The 19,920-nt window shown below is 52.3% G+C and overlaps 5 protein-coding genes across 5 annotated transcripts; 3 read left to right on the top strand and 2 right to left on the bottom strand.

The window, feature by feature from the left end:
• Positions 1-174: 174 nt before the first annotated feature.
• Positions 175-1,748, top strand: N7459_008824 (F-box protein; the record flags this gene model as incomplete). Its single annotated transcript, XM_056947992.1, has 3 exons — positions 175-198; positions 266-1,544; positions 1,627-1,748. The coding sequence occupies 3 exons, from the start codon at positions 175-177 to the stop codon at positions 1,746-1,748; spliced, it is 1,425 nt and encodes a 474-aa protein (XP_056797502.1).
• An 800-nt stretch (positions 1,749-2,548) lies between these two features.
• Positions 2,549-3,045, bottom strand: N7459_008823 (DUF1748 domain-containing protein; the record flags this gene model as incomplete). Its single annotated transcript, XM_056947991.1, has 2 exons — positions 2,549-2,668; positions 2,965-3,045. The coding sequence occupies 2 exons, from the start codon at positions 3,043-3,045 to the stop codon at positions 2,549-2,551; spliced, it is 201 nt and encodes a 66-aa protein (XP_056797501.1).
• Positions 3,046-3,881: 836 nt separating this feature from the next.
• On the top strand, positions 3,882-5,915 carry N7459_008822 (pyruvate kinase CDC19; the record flags this gene model as incomplete). The annotated part of the gene is made up of 7 exons (XM_056947990.1): positions 3,882-4,005; positions 4,114-4,158; positions 4,216-4,262; positions 4,330-4,532; positions 4,625-5,458; positions 5,524-5,605; positions 5,667-5,915. The coding sequence occupies 7 exons, from the start codon at positions 3,882-3,884 to the stop codon at positions 5,913-5,915; spliced, it is 1,584 nt and encodes a 527-aa protein (XP_056797500.1).
• A 1,108-nt stretch (positions 5,916-7,023) lies between these two features.
• Positions 7,024-14,568, bottom strand: N7459_008821 (1-phosphatidylinositol-3-phosphate 5-kinase FAB1; the record flags this gene model as incomplete). The annotated part of the gene is made up of 1 exon (XM_056947989.1): positions 7,024-14,568. The coding sequence occupies one exon, from the start codon at positions 14,566-14,568 to the stop codon at positions 7,024-7,026; it is 7,545 nt and encodes a 2,514-aa protein (XP_056797499.1).
• A 428-nt stretch (positions 14,569-14,996) lies between these two features.
• On the top strand, positions 14,997-19,005 carry N7459_008820 (uncharacterized protein; the record flags this gene model as incomplete). The annotated part of the gene is made up of 2 exons (XM_056947988.1): positions 14,997-15,152; positions 15,211-19,005. 2 exons carry the CDS (start codon positions 14,997-14,999, stop codon positions 19,003-19,005), a joined length of 3,951 nt encoding a protein of 1,316 aa, XP_056797498.1.
• Between the last annotated feature and the right edge of the window lie 915 nt (positions 19,006-19,920).

Here is a 19,920-nt window from a genome sequence, read left to right as displayed (position 1 = left end):
TGTTAATCTTTATTCTGGTCTGAATCCCTTCTAACCCCGCCGAATGCGCCGGCCATGCTGACCCATGCCGCCGCGTCGCAGTGATGTCATTCGCGCTACTGTGTTGAAGCACATTGGCCATTCGACATATTGCTCCGCATTCTCCTCTTGACACCCTCGAGGGATATGAGCAGGATGGCTGTAGCACCTCCACCTGAAGTACGATTTACTAGAAAACCCCAAATCTAGTGGTTTTTTGACTGATATCGTGGGGTTGATCATCCAGCATCCGAGCGACCGCAGCAGCCTCAAAGACCACCAGCAGTTCATCGATGATATTCTCCATGATAAGTCATGGTCCGAAAGCACAAAAACCAAGTCATTCTTTGATAAACTACCCGCTGAAATTCTCCATCAAATCCTGTCCTACCTCCCCGCTCAAGACCTTGCCCGTGTGTCCATTACATGCCATGTCCTCGCCGAACATGGCTCCAATGACCGACTGTGGGCTAACCTGGTCAACTCGCATCTTCCTTTCCCCATCTCGGACCCGGGTCCTTTTGACTCCTTCCGTCGTCTCTACCTTGCCCACATCTCCTACTGGTTCATCCCCCAGTACAAGATCTGGTTTGCGGACAACGAACACACCGGCAATATCATCCTAGCCCGTTACGATAACCGACGTGGCGTGATTGAGGCCTACAGACTTGTTGCAGACCGAGGTGCACCGCAGCTTCATCTTTGGCTGGCCAACCCCGAGGTCATGATTCAGGCCTTCGATCCCACTATTGCCCTCTGGCTTGACGACCCTGTTCTGTTTCTGAAAGATCCGGATCCGTCTGATCCAACCGCTGCAGCCCAAGCATGGATGGCTGAACGTCGGATGTCTATGGCTGCAGAGACTCAGTACATTTTCAGCTCGTTACTTCTCTGCCCCCCGGAGCTTCCGCGTGACTCGAATGTGTCCTCAGACCAAGTCTGGCCACCCCGAACCATTCCTACCGACAAATACGTACTCAGGGAGACAGCTGGCAACCCGGTGCGGCAGCCTAAGAGTCCATCGCAGGTCTCGGAAGCCGCCTTTCGCGTCCGGCGGTGGACCAATTTTCGACTGGCGCTAGAGCCCGGCCATAACGAGGCACTGTTGACGTATGCAACTCTCGACCCGAGTTTGTACACGCCAACCAAAGAGAAGCCATACCAGGGCATCTGGGTTGGAGATTACTCTGCCCATGGATGTGAGTTCCTTCTAGTTCTTCAGCGGGAACGATCCGGGCCCCCAGACTCGGAAAGTGGCATAGTGGACAGGCCCTCAAATGAGGGCGATATCAAAGAAGGGACTGAAGAATGTCATGATCAGACCTCTGACAACAAAATCGGTCAGAGTGGGGGCCTGGTGGCTATCAAGCTGACCGGCGACCCAAACGTCCCCCGGGGTGAGGTAACGTTCGTAGCAAATGACATTGGCCCCGGGGGGCTTTTGCGAGTCGCAGATGAGGCTCCATTCGAAGGTGCACGCATTGTGCGTTGCACGGGTCATGTCGCCGGTATCGGTTTCCGCGATGGTAGGTCATCTCTCTTGCGATCTCTCAGTTCCTTTTCCGATGGGCCGCTGGAAACATTGTTCTTTGCTAACCTTAGTGACAGATACGTTCATTGCATCTCAGCTCATCTTGATCTCGCCGGACTACATGGGCCACTACTGGGAAGAGATGGGCCACGTCTCTTACTACCGTCGTGTGGATATTGACGCCTTGCTCCAGACGTAGGCGTCGTTTCGATATTTCTATCGGTGGATATTTGTCGTCCTTTTCATGTTTATCTTACATACCCCCTTTGATCTAAGTTTAGTTAGGATCGATGCCAAAGATACCTACTATCACGACTACGAGCACCCTACTCCACTCCGATAAGGCGTCGGCGAGCTACTTGAATACGATTTTTAGGAGAACCACTGCGTCAAGAAGCCACGGCCATTCGGTATCCGGCCAGAGCCAGTCCACTGCAACGAGCCCACGCGTCTTTGTACAATCGCCTCCGCAATTCGACCCTGAAGCAGCACTCCCATGGTACTAACACTCCACATGCAGAACTCCAGAAGGAAGTGAAATGCTAACAGAATGAGGATCCATGGAGCATGGAAGAATATAGAGTGGATTTCATATGAAGGTGGTATGAAGTAGGTATAGAGTAACAAAAGTATCCCATGATACGGGATAAGACCAAAAAACGCCATAGCTCTGAACATGATGTTGGTAATAGAGATTGCAGCGCAGTACAGAGAAGAGTTGGTCGTTACTCATCAATCCAGCTATCCACGGTGGGCACATCAGCTTGAAAAGGCAAATATGGAAACCACCACACAGCAAGCCCTTCTATACAGATCGTCCGATATTCTGTCAGGAGGCCTCACGGACCGCTCCTGATCCCCTGCTTCTCTCGGCAACGCCCACCTTTGTCCCGCAAGAGAGCTGCAACCACCGCACCATCTCCCAGCAGAACGTCCAATTGAGAAATACCAAAACAGGAATGGCAGCGTAGACCGGATCTGTGCCAGAGCCGCGGAAAATCACCGTCTCCGCTCGAACCAGCTGGATGAGCCCATCACGGCCACTGACTGGTCCATGACCCACTCGCCGACACCGAGGTAGTTATCGACCCAACGCTTGACGTCTTTGTTATCGGAGATCTGTTCGGATTTGAGACTGGGGCTAGAGACGCCCCGTACGCACACGACCCTTCCGATAGGGCGTGCGTCGGGGGTCAACCGAGTTAGCCAGAGATTCTTGCAAAGATAAAGCCTTCAGCTTCCTCGACCGTAGAGAGGGTGTCGAAGGACCGGGGAGGGATAGGGTTTAGATGGGTGGTATTTACGTGAGGCCTGTGGAGCGCTTGACACCTGCCAGGAAAGCAGAAACTATTGACAGATATATAGATTAGCTGAGTTTCATGGCCTGGTCTTGCATAACCCGTGAAAGAACTTACAAAGAACCGCATCGAATGCGTAGTGGGTAAGACGGCCGAACTGTTCGAAGAGTAGCGGTCAGTATCACCGTCGCGTTTCATTTTAATGCCTGGAGCTGGACTGCAGCAACGCAAGACTCGTACCATTATTGTGTATCGGCACCAGCACTGGGAACGGGAGAGAAAATGGGAATTTGGAGGGCAGATGTGTAGACGCAGATGATGCACAGCAGAAGACGGGGAGGGCCTCACGTGGGTCGTTTTCACATGACGTCGGGCATGAGATTCCCAGCCACAGGGCGGTGCGGATGAGGTAAGCCAGCCCAGCCACCGGCTTGCTCCCCCCCCCCCCCCTTCCTCCCGTTATCGATAAGGCGCAGCCCACCGAAATCCCAATTCTGTCGAAGCCGTCATCAAATTGGCTGTCGCTATTTGTCACATTTACTCGATCAAAGGACTCCAATCTACGCCGCGCAGGCTAGCACGGGCCCTTTCGCTTCTAGCCTTGTATAATTTTTCTCTCGTTCCTTTTTTCTGTCTACCTGCGGCAGACGGCGGATATGCCGGATACGGATGAAAATCTTGGGTGGAGGGGCTGAGGGGCATTGGGGGTGTGCAAGAAGTCGTATTGGAAAGAAGCAACGAAACGATAGCGAGGTCATGGGATCCATCGGGACCGAAAAAAGAAGAAATGTAGCCCATCCACTGCAATTGAAGTCCAATCAATAGACGCAGGCCAAGAGACCCCAAGGGCACACCGTAGCAACCTGGGGGACAACGTTGGCGGAGATAGCATAGCATCGGCGACCAACATTTTCCCTCCCGCCCCTCACCCACCTTCTTCCTCCCCCTCCCACGCTTTCTCTCCATCCCACCCTCAATTGTCTCCCACTCTCCCCTCTGCTACCAACTCTCCACAGTTAGTTCAGCAGTTCAAAATGGCGGCCAGCAGCTCTCTCGACCACCTTTCCAACCGGATGAAGCTGGAGTGGCACTCGAAGCTCAACACCGAGATGGTGCCGGCCAAGAACTTCCGCCGCACCTCCATCATCGGTACCATTGGTATGTCCTGTTAACCACCAGCCTTGCCTTCATATCGAGTCTCGATTCGTGGAGGGCAAGTCTCTCATCCGAAGAAAAATTGCCACTGACAGGCGACCCCCTCTCTAGGCCCCAAGACCAACTCCGTGGAGAAGATCAATGCTCTCCGCACAGGTACAGAATCCCGATACCCCACGTTGTATGGCGAGAACTAGACTGATTCGATTGCAGTTGGTCTCAATGTGGTCCGTATGAACTTCTCTCACGGCTCATACGAGGTTAGTGTCCCTCTATCCAGAAAGAAAACAGACGTGGAGAAGAGACATCCATTGACTCTGGCACCAGTACCACCAATCCGTGATCGACAACGCCCGCGAGGCTGCGCGTGTTCAGACTGGCCGCCCTCTGGCCATTGCTCTCGATACCAAGGGTCCCGAGATCCGTACTGGTAACACCCCCGATGACAAGGATATCCCCATCAAGCTGGGCCATGAGCTCAACATCACCACCGACGAGGCCTATGCCGCTTCCAGCGACGACAAGAACATGTAAGATTCCACCTTTCCGACAATGGACTCGGTCGGCGGCTCGAGACCGTGGGGGAATGTGTGGAGTGGAGGCTGACCAGGGCGGACGACAGGTATCTCGATTATAAGAACATCACTAGCGTGATCTCCCCTGGCAAGCTCATCTATGTCGATGACGGTATTCTGTCATTTGAGGTGATCGAGGTGGTGGATGATAAGACCCTGCGCGTCAAGTGCTTGAACAACGGCAACATCTCGTCCCGCAAGGGTGTTAACCTGCCGGGTACCGATGTAGACCTCCCTGCTCTTTCGCAGAAGGACATCAGCGACCTGCAGTTTGGTGTCAAGAACAAGGTTGACATGGTCTTCGCCTCGTTCATCCGCCGTGGTAGCGACATCCGTCACATCCGCGAGGTCCTCGGAGAGGACGGCAAGGATATCCAGATCATTGCCAAGATCGAGAACCAGCAGGGTGTCAACAACTTCGATGAGATCCTTGAGGAGACCGACGGTGTCATGGTCGCTCGTGGTGACCTGGGTATCGAGATTCCCGCCCCCAAGGTGTTCATTGCCCAGAAGATGATGATCGCCAAGTGCAACATCAAGGGCAAGCCCGTCATTTGCGCCACCCAGATGCTCGAGTCCATGACATACAACCCCCGCCCCACTCGTGCCGAGGTTTCGGACGTTGCCAACGCCGTTCTGGACGGTGCGGACTGTGTCATGCTTTCTGGCGAGACCGCCAAGGGTAACTACCCCTGCGAGGCCGTCAAGATGATGCACGAGACCTGCCTGCTTGCGGAGGTGACCATTCCTCACTTCAGCATTTTCGATGAGCTGCGCAACCTGGCTCCTCGTCCCACTGAGACTTCCGAGTCCATCGCCATGGCCGCCGTCAGTGCTAGTCTGGAGCTGAACGCCGGTGCTATCGTCGTTCTGACCACCAGGTATGTTTTGTCGTTTCTCTTTTCGTTTCACTGATTGATGAGCCTGTGTACTGACGATTCCTCAGCGGCCGCACTGCCCGTCTTCTGTCCAAGTACCGCCCTGTCTGCCCCATCCTCATGGTCACTCGCAGCGACACCGCCTCTCGGGTAAGTTTTGCAACCCCGGGTGTCCTTGGATCCCGATCAAGCGCTAACCAGAGCTTTCCAGTACTCGCACCTGTACCGCGGCGTGTGGCCCTTCTACTTCCCCGAAAAGAAGCCCGACTTCAACGTCAAGATCTGGCAGGAGGATGTCGACCGCCGCCTCAAGTGGGGTATCAACCACGGTCTCAAGCTCGGCGTTATCAACAAGGGCGACCCCATCGTCTGTGTCCAGGGTTGGCGCGGCGGCATGGGCCACACCAACACCGTGCGTGTGGTGCCCGCTGAGGAGAACCTCGGCCTGGCCCTGGAGTAAATCTGTCGCGACGCCGAATGGTGAGCCGAACGATTCGATGCTCCAATCTCTTTTTTCTTCTTGTTGATCGCCGGTGCGAAGCTGTGACACATACCTCTTCTCCTCTTTCCTTGCCACATGTTTTCTCCCTCTCCATTTGCTTTTGTTGATCCAAAGCCACATCCAGTTTCTGTTCTGCGGTCTGGACCACCGCTGTCTTCTGGGGAAGAGGTTAATGCATTGCTCATGTACATGAGACGAATTTAATGCCTTCAGTTCAAGTGCGTCATCAGCTAGCCTTCCCACCAAAATCCAATAGACCTGGAATCGCTGTACTGGGAGGTTATTGTGAGTGGAGTACGTCCTTAGACGTAGTATCTGCGTGCAAGACTGCACGTCTTGGTTGCCAACAGCTGTTATTCAAGCGTGTAGCAAGGGTCCACGACCGTATAAACTCTCATCGTAGACGGGAGCAACGGAGAGAGAACAAGAGAAAAAAGCACGCAGGCACGAGCCGGAAAAGCGCAAGCTGGATGGCGGGGCGCTACGAAAACGCGCGCCGAGTCCGAGGCCGAGGCTACTAGAGTCCCCGTCTGCGTCCCGGTTTCTGCCGATGGATCGGGTGAGCGGGAGCCATACAGTATTGGACTACAGCTGGTGAGCTTATAGGCTCCTGGCTTGGCCACGTTCGGCTACGCAGCTTCTCGGTTCCTGTCGCGGGATACTACTAGTTCAATAGTTTACCGGTTGGGACAAGTGGACACGGATGTTAAACGGCAATGTATTTCGAGGTATAGGACGGGATGACCATGTAGTGCGAAAAAGCGACTCTGCTGTCGCCAGGAAATGAAAACAAAGGAGAAAGGCATGTCTGGGATGCAGTTTTTCATTGCTTCTGCTCGAATTCCCCATACACAGTAACAGGCCTCAGCCGGGCGAACGAGTCTGTATGTGCAGTGCCTCTATTTGTACATCGTCGCCCAAGGCACTCAAAACACAAATGCACAACTGCAATCAAAAACGCAACTCTTGATCATCAATATCTTGTCATGAAGTCATAACTCGTTAGGAGGAGAGAGAAAAGGAAATAGTCGCGTACGTTGACGTCTCAGGTAGTGATTGCCTCCTGTCACTGGAGAGCATCGGCCTCTGCATTGATTCCCCTTTCATCGACGGCATCTAAGTCGATCGCGTTGTGCTCATTCTGCAGATACCGATACATTGCATTCGGTTGGAATTGGTGCCAGCAGCTAGGAGCTTGGAGAACGTATCTTGCCATTGCCTCTCGGAACCGGCTCTTGTATTCCTTCGGACTGGTCACAGTCGGACGGTTGCGACCGCCACCCGCGAATCCGCGATCTTTGATCCAGGACTCCAGCTTCTTGTCCCAGGTATAGGTGCGGATGCAGTCTATAATCCCCACCACCAGCTCGCTGCGTTGATCATCAATGGCAATCATGAGCGAATAGTCCATGACGTTCTGGCGACCCAGGAACAGGGTATCGTTCCACACACTCTGGCTTAGCAGCTTCTTCGAGTGCTCGCGCGAGAACAATGGTGTCTCGTAAATGAAGTCCACCATGTTCTCATCCAGCAGGACTTCATCGCGTTCGCCGGTGCTTTCCACTTTGCGGTTGCGCATGGAACCCTTCAAATCGAAGATGCGATTAGGCACCCGGTCATAGAAGAGGTTCTCCATCAGCAGTAAGAACCAGTTGAACTCCGTTCCTGTGACAGGATTCTTGATAATCACTTGGTAAAAGCCAAACATCTTTGCAATCGCGGAGGGGAGTTCGTGGAACAAAGCCTCGGACATGATCTGGAAGTAAGCCGGAGCGAACTTAAGGAACGCTTGCGTCTCAATGGGTGACAAAGACTTGAGGATGAATCGATCATCTAACGTCTTCAGGAACAAAGACTTGGTCTTCCCGCCCTTGGAATCCCATTTCGCGCACCGAGAGAGCGACTCGACGATTCGGTCCGCGACGCCACACTTCTTCCGAAGGGCATCAAACTGCTCAGCATAGAACACTTTGCACAGCATTTTGGCTTGGCCCTCTTGGAACTGATACTTGAGGTGAGTTCCCGTCGCCCTCAAGAGCGCGTGCTCAACTCGAGCTTCATCGGGTTCTTGGGAGTCGTCACTGGGGTTGGAGTTGTGCTCCTCCATCTCGTCGTATCGCTTTTGGATGCTTGCAAGTTTTTCCTTGTAGTCGAATGAATCTAATGCAAATGCAACCAGCGAGCTCGGCTCGTCTTCTCGCACAATGATATCGCAATCTGCGAAGACGTGGTCCATTACACTTAGAGGGTAATCAAGGGCAGTCCATCCACTAGCAGAGCGCTTGGACCAGAAATCGGTTAACATCTTCAAAAGCGTCGTACGTTCGTGTTTCGCCAGATCTTTGAAGTCCATTGACTCATCATCCGGTAGTAATTTAGCTTCTTCATGTGAGTCCACAGGACGAAGGTCCTCTGCCGTAGCTCTTTCATCATCACTAGCTCCTTCATCCTGCTCACCTTCAGACATGAGTTGGGAGTCGGTGCGGACGATGCCTTGGGGCTCGAAAGACCCTGGTGATGTCTCTTGAGCTGGCTTCTGCATGGTACCTTGATGCCCTGCTAGCTGATTGGCGAATTCATCACTTTTACGACTTGGATCGTCATGCGGCATTCGCGGTGCTGGTCGTAGAGCTTCTTCCCCATCAACTGGAGGCTCTCGTTCTTCCACGGCCTCTCTCACATTTTGGTAAACCTCCACGATAGGCTTTGAGGATGCCAGCGGGAAAGCACGAGACTGCGTACCCCGAGCAGCCCGCTGACGTCTCTCGCGCTGTCGTTCCTTCTCAAACTCACGACTCAGCTGCTCAAAGTGTCTCGCGAGGTTCGAGACATGAGGATTGTTGCGTGTCCTGGATGTTGACTGCGGGATCAGAGAGTGCCCTGAAGGAAATCGACCATTCTTAAGGGCCGTTAAACCAAGAACCGGGAACTTCCTGTCTGGTGATTTTGTTGAATCACCCCGTGTGTGATCGAGGTCGTTCGTTTTGTTTGAACCAAATTTCAACCCGCCCAGTGAGATGTTACCCAAGCTCTTCTCTCTCACAAAATGAGCCGGTTGAGATTGGGCACGAAGCAATGGAGGAGAACGTGCTTTCTCAGACCGTCGGAAAGGACCATCACTAGGTCTGGGAATGGCAGAAGGACGATTCGGCGGAGTACTTGGCGGCTCAGCGCTGCTATCTTCCTCCTTTGCCTTGATTTTGCTTGTCGAAGAAGCGTCTGCCTCTTTAGGTGGCGACGGAGGTGACTGTGTGACATTCTTGCCAATGTGCCCTTCGGCCAGTGCGTCGGAATTGGACAACGGTTGGTTCAGAGGCGAGTCCGAATCTAGAGGTGTTTGCTCCGATTGACCAGAGGGAACTGCCAAGTCAAGATGTCGAACTTCTTCTTGGGCGACGGCTTCATCTTGGGGGGAGGCTCTCTTGCCATTGACAGCGTCAACGCCCAAAGCAGATTCTTCAGCTGGAGCAGGAAGTACGGGTAGCTGAGCCTCTTCTCGTGATGCTTCGCGGTGCTTCTTGCCCGTGTGCTCCTCAACAACAGAAACCAGAACATTTTGAGCCTTTTCAGGGGAAAGCGTCATGCGCCGCATCATTCGTGGCTTGTCGCTTTCCTGCGTGGTCTGGTCTTCTATATCATTGGAAGTTTGTAGGGAATCTTCCGAACTGACGGATGTTGCATCTCTGTCAAGGAAGATTTTCTTGATCTGGAGGGTTGCCAGTCGCCTGATGTCCTTCTCTGATGGGAAGAAACTCTGCTCGAAATCCGCAAATATAGTATCCCATTCGACGACCTTTTCTTGGACAGAACGAAGGACTTGATTCAGAGGTATTACCTCCCAGTAGCGAGAGCCAGAGTACTTGTCCTGAAGTTGACGTATCAAGGCAGCATGATCCTCGTTTGCTTTCCTGACCAGATTCTCAACCTCCTTTTTGCATTCGTCTAGAAGCTCAGGAACAACGCTTTCAACATTAATGCCCTTTAGACGAGCATGGACCGACATCATGAACTTGCCGAGACGTTGCTCGGTCCGCGTGAAGACTTCATTCCTCAGTCTCAAGTCGTTGTCAACTTTCCAAGTGACGCGAGGCCGAGGAACAATGATCTCTAGGAGATGAATCGTATCGTACTGGATGCGAAGTGCAACGTCTTTGAAGCCAAAATAACGTAAGTGATCCCGCTGGAGATCATGAGGACACACCCCTGCACGAGCATGCAAATTTCGGCCCCAAAACGAAACCTCCAGGTATTTACCGAATGAGTACTTCCATGTGTTCTCGGACATTGGCATCACTTGAGTTTCGTTGCCACAGATCTTGCAGCAGCTCCACATGAGAACAGTGTCCTGCAGTCCCCTAAGCTTCGAGGGATAAGGCTGGACCAGAACACTGATTTGGGCATCTCCATGAACGTATTGGCGATGATGTTCGAACATGCGCTTTTCACAGCCGTTGGAGGTGCAGACGGCATTCGCTGTATGACACAGGTCCTCAACATATTGCCCAAGGGTGCAATCTGGCTCGAATATCGTATCATCCCCATGCTCGTTGTAGAACTCCAAAGCAAAGACGTCAGGTCCAGAACATGGAACCGATGTTGTAGTGCACACAAGACTGTAGAGAACGACGATGTTTTGATGGGCGTATGGGTCGAACATGATTCCATTTCCTGCCACATAGGCTTCCCATTGACGCTTCTGGGTTGAATAGTGGTAGAGGACTCGGTCATATTCTGCATCATGAGCTGCACGGAGCACCTCTTTGACCTTTGGGGGAGCATCGTGCGGTGAGTCATGGACCATTTCAGGAGTAATAAGAATGAACTTCTGTGGTTTAGCTTTCTCCTCTGCGCTCTCTTCAGAGTATCCGTCTTGGTCGCGGAGACTTTTCAAGTACGCCAGTCGGCGTTCCATCTCTCTGGTCCGCATGAGGAGATATGGAGGCTCAAACTTGACGAAAGGCGAAGCAGACAGAATTTTCGTTTGGTGGTCATGGACCATGTTGTCGTAGTACGTCGGCATAGGGATGTTATCCGGCACCTCAATGACACCGGCAGCGATCGACGCTTTACCGTCTGAATCTTCGATGCCTTTCTCGCTAAGTGTCTGAGATCCCGCTGCATCCGTGGACGAAGGATTATTGTTGTTGGAGCCCATATGAAGGTTGACTTTCTGTTCTCCCTCGCAGGTGATTTTCTTTGTATCGTTGGTTGATGATGTTGGAAGCTTCGCGAATTCGTCACGCATCACACAAGTTTCCAAACGTAGGTTGTAGACAACGTAGATCATGAACTCCGTGATTCGTTTGACCTTTCCGAGGATTTCTGCGTTGCCACCTCGCAAGACAATTGTACACCCTAGCTCTTTCGGACAACCAGAAACGTACATGTACGTCTTCTTTCGGCCATTGTGAACGTATGTTTTCACGTCAAAGCTGGTGCAGTCGCTATGTATGGTAGTTGTCAAAAGCTTGTCCATCGACGTGACAATTCTGGTTTGCGTACAGCGTGATACAGCCTCGAGGACAGACGGTTTGACATTGTACGCAGTCGCAATGCCAACTCGCTCAAGAAGATCTAGAGCGAGACCGGAGACGTTGTTCTCGACAAGGAGCAGGTTTGGTCGTAATGCTGCAATTCGGCTCACGAGATTTTCAAGAAACTCACGCTCCTGTCGTATGACGGGTTCCAGACTCATGAAGTGTTGTTGTTGGCGAGCGTATTCGAGCGGAAATGTGAGGATAAGAATATTTGGATGCAAAATACTTCTGGCCATGCTCTTCAGTGCCAAATTCTTGGTGAATACTAGCCCTGATACGTAAGAAGTGTCGCCAGGACGCCCCCCGGGTATCTTCTTCACTTTGACGTAGTGGCGAATATCCATATCATCACCACGTTGGACATCAGGGTCGACCTCATCCGCTGCCTTCAAAAGGATTGGCATAAGAGCACTTTCCCAGCTGCTGCCATTTGGAACAGACGATTCAGTTAAGAGCTGGCCCAGAAGCCTCTGGACATGCTCCAAGCTGGCTTTGTTGAGCTCAACAGGGGGTGCTTCTGGCCCCCTCATTGACGAGCTGCGGGTGCTCTTGAATCCCGTCTGGTTAACACCATTGTGAAATGACAGCCCCCCCAGAGATAGATCATGCGGAAACATGATTCCTTTTGACCCTCTGGGTGATTGACGATGTATGCTGCTTGTCACGCTGAGGGTCCGGTGACGAGAAGACCGTGGTAGATTGACTGCTCTGGAGCTGCTAATGCTGGCCTCGTCAACATCCCGCCCAGCTTGGCTAAGACTGGGGACACTTCGATCCCCAAATGCGGATCTGCCTTTCTTCATAGTGGCAGCAAGTAACCCGCCGAAAGTGGCCTTTTCGTTATCACCGCCGCTCTTAGAAAAATGACTTTCGGAAACCGCAGACAATAGACCAGGCTGCTCATCCCCGCTTGATGCATCATCTGAAAGATACTGAGCGAGATCGGGGTCAATGATATTGTCTTTGTGAAAGGCCGGAAGTCGAGACTCAGTGCTGAAGTCATCCCCGTGGCGACGCTGGAAGGGCGCTCGATCCTCGTGGTACGGCTTGAAACCCCGGATGTACTGCTGACGTGAGGGATGCCGTTTATGGCTGATTGAGTGTGGCCTACCTCCCATCGAAGACCTTAGAGATCGCGAAGAGGTAGGTCTTGTCAAAGGACGATCGGGATTTATTTCGAGAACGGCCGAACGATTGTGGCCCTCGCCTGCACGTCGAGTTGCTGGAATAGCCATTGTCGGGGTCTTGAGGACATGCTCGATCGATTGAGACACCATGGACGACGAATCATCATCTTCCACGGAGGGGCGAGAATTACCCCAGTTGAGCTCAGAAACTCGAGGGTTCGTGATGATGGGGCTTTGCTCGCTATCAGAGAACTCAGAAGAGTCATCATCATGCGCATTGATCATTGCCTCGCAAGGCTTGCAAACACGGATGGAGCCCGGCTGTCCAAATCGGGTCCCGGGGATGAGAAGCGTGCATTTTGAATCGAAGATTTGACCGCAGGTGCGACAATGATGTTTCCTGCGAAAGGTCGTAAAAGGCTCTCCGCAGTAAAAACAGTCCTTGGCGTTTTCATCCCGCATCCAGAAATCTCTACTCAGCAGTTTACTTCGCAACTGCAGAAGAACGCTATCACCTTCCACAACTGGTGGTAGATCATCCTGAGGGGCTTGTCCGGTGACACTTTCAACGTTTGTATTTAACGGCGGTAGAGAAGGCGCCGTAGTACTTGTCTCAGCTGTGGATGCTCGTGATAACACATAACCAGGAAGCCGGTTTCTGTTAGCGGTCGGGATCGAGTTTTCACTTGTCTTCGCAGGCACGGAGGGTCTTGAAATTTCACTGAATTCCGTATCTTCACGAGATACTGGAGCCACGCCAATCGGAGACGGCTCTGCACGGGAGATACCTACTTCGGCAGGAGCGACAGTAGCCTTTTGATGATTATTTGACCCAGAGATCGGCGCAGCCTGCTCTTCGTAGGCAAAAGACATTCGGGAGTTGGATCTACTTTCATGAGGTTGGGGAAGTGCGTCATGACTGGGTTCGGTGTGCTTCAAACTTCGCGGTATCCCAGGTTGAGGTAAGCTATCTGGCAGTCTCGGTTTGTCTGACGATACGGAGTTCCTCGACTGATTGTCGGAAATATGGCTAGGCAGGTCACTGCCTTCCAGCGGATCTTGATCTTCGTGTAGACTTTCTTGTGTCTTCGTAGACAACACCGGTGAATGGAGTAGATTCTGGCTAAGCGCAGAAGATGTTTGGCTCATGGATGTGTCCATGGGACCATCCCTGCTGCCGATACTTGCAGAATCTGCTTTCTTTATCCCCGGCGTGGGAACATTGACAGAGCTGCTCCTAGAGCGGTGCTCCTGACTGACAGTATTCACGTGGATTTGGGTGATTGCGGGATCTACTGCAATAGAGCTCCCACTGGGTTTGGCCAGTGGTGCAATACTGGACTTCATGACCGGCGAGGCCGAGACAGACGTCTTCGAAGATATGCTGGCGCTCTTGGATGATTTTTTGGAGTTCTTTCCCGCGTTGGGCCGCGGTGCAGCGTCCTGGCCATTTTGAAAGCTTGTCACCACTGGTGAGTGTAGTCTCGAGCCCTGCGACGAGTCGGGGTGTGACGGAGGGTAATCTGCGGTGCCCCCCGCTGTATCTGAGACCGACTTCGTCATTGAACGCTCTGTCGGCGGGCTCTTAACGCCGGGACTCTCCATGGAATTTTTGTCTGTTGTCTTTGCCGCACCGCTCACGATGTCTCTCATGCCCCCAACTGAGGTCCTAAAGCGGCTATACAGCCCACTCAGACCACCTTGCAACTCCTCTGACAATACTTTATCATCCACCACTGATGCCGGGGCTGGTGGACTGGTGAAATCGTTGAAGTGCGTCAGTGAGTCGGACTGGTACGCCGTAGTATGGATTTGATCAAGAGCTGCATTCATGTTTTCTCGTTCGGTCTGGGTCGTGGCGAGGGAGGATTTAGACCCACGCCGTCCGAGTGGAAGAAACCCAGACGACGCGGAGGGGCTGGAGGTTGTATGTGACTTCTGCTCCATATGTGTGCTTAGTTGCGATCAGGCCGAAAGCTCGTGAAGCTCGTAGATCATCTCCGCACAGAACGTGGGTGACACTAAGAACCTGTCATTCGGGGGGAAAGGTGTAGTGAGCACTTGGACTTGGGCATGACATCCAGCTCTATGAGATGTCTCACGTTAAACTCGAATGAAACAAAGAACCAAGCAAGCGATGCGAACGGAGAGAGATCGCCCTTGCTCTCCGCAGCGGCCCAATGACGTGGTAGTGCTGACTCAGCGGGCGCGTCCGGGTGCGTGGCTTATCAGGTCCTATCAGCTCCCGAGGTCGTTTTCGCTCCTCGACAAGTCGCGGAATCAACAGCGACTGCAATCGCCAATGATCGGTACTCTCTGGCGGCAATGACTGCACCAGTGATCCATTCCCTCTGCAACCAAGCTGGACCCTCATGATGAAGGTGGTGTCACACTGGATCGCGACCTTCGTCGAGCAGTGTCTGTCGTCTTACCTAAACGAGGCTAAACAGCCTGGGATTGAAGTGGAAGACGATGGCACCGTCTTGAGTTTCAGTAGCGAGGGGCGCGCAGAAAAGGTCCTTGTCGCAGAAGTATATCGCACTTTCGACCTTGTCTCGAGATTCGTAACGCTAATTTCTTATCTACTAGTGGGGTCGAGAGCGTGAGTGCGGCAGGGCGGTTTTGATGGATTCAGACAACCAGATCGAAGCAATTATCTCCTCGGCAGCATTGTCCGCGTACAACATCGAAGTATCCCAGCCACAATCTGTCGAAACTGGACCCAAGAAACGCCGCATCGAGCTGGTAGATTTTAGGCTGATCTTTGCCTACTCAACACCCACACCTGACGTGCGCCTTCTCATCAATCGCTTTCGTGTCGACTGGGATATAGGCGAGGTCAGATTTGTGCTTACGAAGAAACTCCGGAAGAACCAGGCCGTCAAGGCTATGCTAGATAGAGCACACCAGGAAACGCAAACTCTACGACAACCTGCCAAACCGGATCAAACAAGCCTATCCACCAGGTGCTTTGGGCCCGGAGACAAGCAGCTTCGCCCGTCAAATATCGCTCAAAGCAGCCCGTTGAATAATCAGGGGTCCCAGCAGTTCTTTTCTCAACTTCCGTCCCATGATCAGGATACGACGGATCACAGCTTCAGTGCAGGCCCCCCTCGATTCAATGTGTCATCTGAGCTGCTTCAACACCTTGGGCCATCGTCTCTATCTAAGCTGAACAGAACCTCACAGGCCACTCGACTGGTCCAAGATGATAAAGATGGGAGTCAACCCCGTTCGAAAGACTCTTGTTTCGGTAATGTCAGTCCTGTGACAAATGTGACGGGTCAAAGGCCGGTTGAGCCTGCCACGGAGGAAGCAGCGGTGACGTTTGGCTCCCAGAATTCGAGTCGAAAAAGTTCTATCTCATCTCAAACAAGGAATGCAGCTGCTGTCATTAGCAGCTCGGAGATGCTAGCTTCTCAACCACTGGAAACTCAAAGCCATTCACATTCCAGAAATGCCTTCCTTGGGAGCCGTGAAGTCAGTCAGGAGCAATATCATGAGACACACGAGTCTTCCACCAGGAAACGACAACGTGATAGCACAGATGTACTATCAGACCCAGATGCCGATGAGAGTGGAGGGGCGGGGTCCATAAGCACATCTCCGTTGAAGAAAAAGCAGCGCACTTCCGTTATGCAGCAGCTGTCGATCGATGGGTCTGAGGCTGGCAGGGTCGGGAATGGGACGACGGGCTCATTGCCATCTGAGCCTCCGGACCATGGTGCTGCTTCCAACGCTGCGCCTGACTCCACGCCGGCCACGGTCAACCCTTGGGAAGGGCTTACACATATCCCAGCGCGATATGTCACTATCCCCAGGGATCAGGCAAAACTTCTCGATGAAAATATGCGCTGGATTCCGCCCAACACAGGAGAGTCGATGCCTCTAGGACATGTACCGCCTTTCTTGCTCACGCAATGGAACCACGTCGCCCGCAGACGGAATCGGTTAGCTGAGGAAGTCAGAGCGGTGCCCGAGAGACCTATCACCCCAACGCAGGAGACTATTGCTTCCTCTCAACCCGAAGAAGATTCCCCTGGGACCATACTTAGCCCTTGGGAACCTAGCCCGCCTCGGTCCCAGAGCCATGGCCGGCTTTCTCTCCCACCAGATAGCAGCCCCATTAAACAGCCAAGCTTCACAAGGAGAGACCGAACATCGCTGCCAGGCACTGACAGTAATATTAGCCAACCAGTGATCAATGCTCACCCCAGAGATGCCAACGACTCTCACAATGCATCTCAGCCCGAAGAAGTTAACGCATCACCCTCTCAAAACATTTCCAAAGCTCCCTTGGCTGAAGGTTTTCAATCCTTGCGGGCAACAAATCAACGCACGGAAAGCCCCGCACCCTCTACCCAAGACTCCGTGAATGGCACGGGGGCCCATGAAAGAGAAATGGTCAATAGAAATCCATTGAACGCACATGAGAATCCACAATGTGAATCTCCAGGCTCTTCGAAGGAAATTTTGCCTATGTCTCTGAATAACCCGGAGTCTACAGCAGTGTCTCGGGAGATTGATTCTGATGACGATGATCCGATGGATACTTCTATACCTTTGCCACTTGGAGGTAGCTGGCCAGAGCCTACACAATGCAGTCAGGCAGACCAGGAGATCGCAAGCTCGGGACACTCTCTCCCGAGGACGAATAGGGAGCATGTCCAAGTTGCGGAAACTCCTGTGATCGGTAACAGTTGGCGACGGAACAGCAACCTAAATGGAGGGCAAACTGGACATGGCCTTTCTAATGTGCAAATGTCCTCATCTCCGGCTCACAAAACCTCTTCACAATCACGGATCCTCGACACATATCCTTATCATGGCAGCCACGAGAAGAGTCAGTCTTCCCATGGAGAATCTAATTTCCCAGGGCAGAGTGCAGATAACGGGTTACTTCCGGTTGATGTCCAAGGGACACAAGCTCAAGTCAGCAGCATGAGCTCACAATCGCAGTCGCAATCCCAGGATACTACGCAGCAATCAAACTCGGACGTTGTGCTTGACTCCTCGACATTAGCCAGACGCCGCGTTGAACTTTGTCTCTGGGGACCATCTTCTCCTGGCAAACCGTCATCTCCCAACTTCGCGACCTCTAATGTCCCACTTTTGCCCCAGCCCAATGAGTCAACTCGGGAGCCCGTGGACTCCTCACGGGTTTCTTCTTCAGATCAATCTAAATCTGCTATTGTCATCCAGGGTCAGTCTCCGTTCACGGGCTCCAAAGCACCCCTGCTGGAAGGGAAAGAACGGGGCCAGGTCCTTTCATACACCCAAAGCGCAAGCCTAGTGGCTCGCCGCCAAGGCTTCATCAGCAACCCAGGGACACTAGCCGAAGCACAGGAAGTGTACAAGAAATTTTGCAACGACTATTCAATCTATACCGGAGACTTCGATCATTTTACAGAGCTTTGTGCAAGATTGAAGGCTGTCCGGGCGGACGGTCAGTTGCAACGATCATTCTTGTGGGATGATTTTATCATCATACACCTGCAGGAATATCCATATCACATTGAAGAATGCAGGTCGCAGGACACGAAGATGCTGGAATATGAGCGATATTTCTTGATGAAGGTCGACCGGCCAGTATTCAAGAAGCGAAGCTTGACAGCCCGCGGTATTGACTTGGTCGCGTCGCAATTCAGTCCATCTACTTCATCTTCCTGGGATGCCAGCCATTCAGACCTTTTAGCCTCAACAGCGGCTCCAAATGAACCCGCAAGCGCGACTTCCTTCACAACTAGTCTGGTTGAGCAACTTTCAAACTTCCATGCGCATTCATTTCATGATGCCTCCCAAAACGATCATCCCAACAATGCCACCCAACTTACGCCCGACGTAACACGAACGATGCGTGACTCTGTGCTGATCAAGCGAGAGAGGTCAGAACCCACTCTCAACGAGATAGTGGCAACGCAGACTGCTCGAATGAGCGCCCCTGCGGATGGCACCATCCCATTTAACGTCGAGTCAACCATGGATTCAGATGCAGCCCTTGATACCTTTAACACGAATCGCACCCGTGAAGACTCCAATGTTCTCAACATGGAAGAAATCCAGGAAACCGACACAGAAGACAGCCGCCATGAAACCGCCAGCATTGAGCTGGGCGACGAGACTTTCGTCTCAAACAGACCGCTATCCCATTCAGTGGACCGTCCAGAAGAAGAGGCCGAGGAGGAAAGCGCGAATGAGAACTGGTTCCTTTCGCTGCGCCACATGCGTCCAGTGGGTCCTGTCTGGTCCGATGACCCCCAAACGCCATTCAAGCGCTGGGCTCTAGCCGATCAGAACGTACTAAGTGAGCGCGTCTATCATCGCGGCGGCGCCAATATTCTTGTCGATGCGAATGGCGTGATTCGACGGCCAATTCACCGATGACAGACGCCAGTGATTATCGTCTCGTCTCGTTCTTCTTTCTTATCGGCTCCTTCGCATGTGTCTGCCACCAGCACGCGGGCGTCAGGACAGAATCACAGGGCAACTCAAATCTCTAAACAAGGACACGAATCGTACTGATTCTGTCCAATATGGCTTCCACCCTGCATTTCAATTCATGTAACTATATTATTCCACGCATTCGCTGATAATTCACCAAGAGCTCCCCATCTACCACTCCTTCGACTATTTAGCCAGCTCTTTTTAGTCCATAGGTACCCAGCCCCCAAGCCATTCAAAACTACATAGGTATAGTCCCAGTCCATAAAGGTTGCAGACTGATCAGTCCCGCGCAATCGAGCCCGGGGAAGAATTAAGATCGGCAGCTGACGCTTACCCCAACTACGTATATACGTCAGTTCTCAAACTCGCAGTGGAGTTCATGACCTATTGATATCTGGCTCCTTTGGAAGGACCTTCACTCAGCTCGCAATGGCTTACATTTCCAGTACTACAGAAACAATGGCCCCTAGGCATGGATTCGACGCGTTCGAAGGCCACTCGATGATGGGGAGGCGGTGCGAGCGGACTCCACAACAGAATGGAGGTCACACTACTGAATCCAGTAGTACGTGCGACGCAGCTGCCACTATTCTAAGTTAGATAGAGCCTCAACCAGAGCGAATCTTGCTGGCACCATTGCTCTTCGCGGGGAATGGGGAATTGGAGAGTATGTCCCTAAATACTCCTGGCAAGAAAAAGTTTGGGTGGACGGAATAATATACTTTGGCGTTTACAGTTGAGCACAGTTTGATTCAGGTAGACATAAACAAAGCCATACTTGAAGCGGAGGAAATAAACTCCTTGAAGGATGTGTTTTCAGAAGATTTCTTTTTGGTGTCAATCTGCTAAAAAGCC

Source organism: Penicillium hispanicum (genome assembly GCF_028827665.1).
Source record: "Penicillium hispanicum strain IBT 35686 chromosome Unknown utg000007l_segment0_segment0, whole genome shotgun sequence".
NCBI classification, from domain to species: Eukaryota; Fungi; Ascomycota; class Eurotiomycetes; order Eurotiales; family Aspergillaceae; genus Penicillium; species Penicillium hispanicum.
This window is presented reverse-complemented; position numbering and strand designations above follow the sequence as displayed.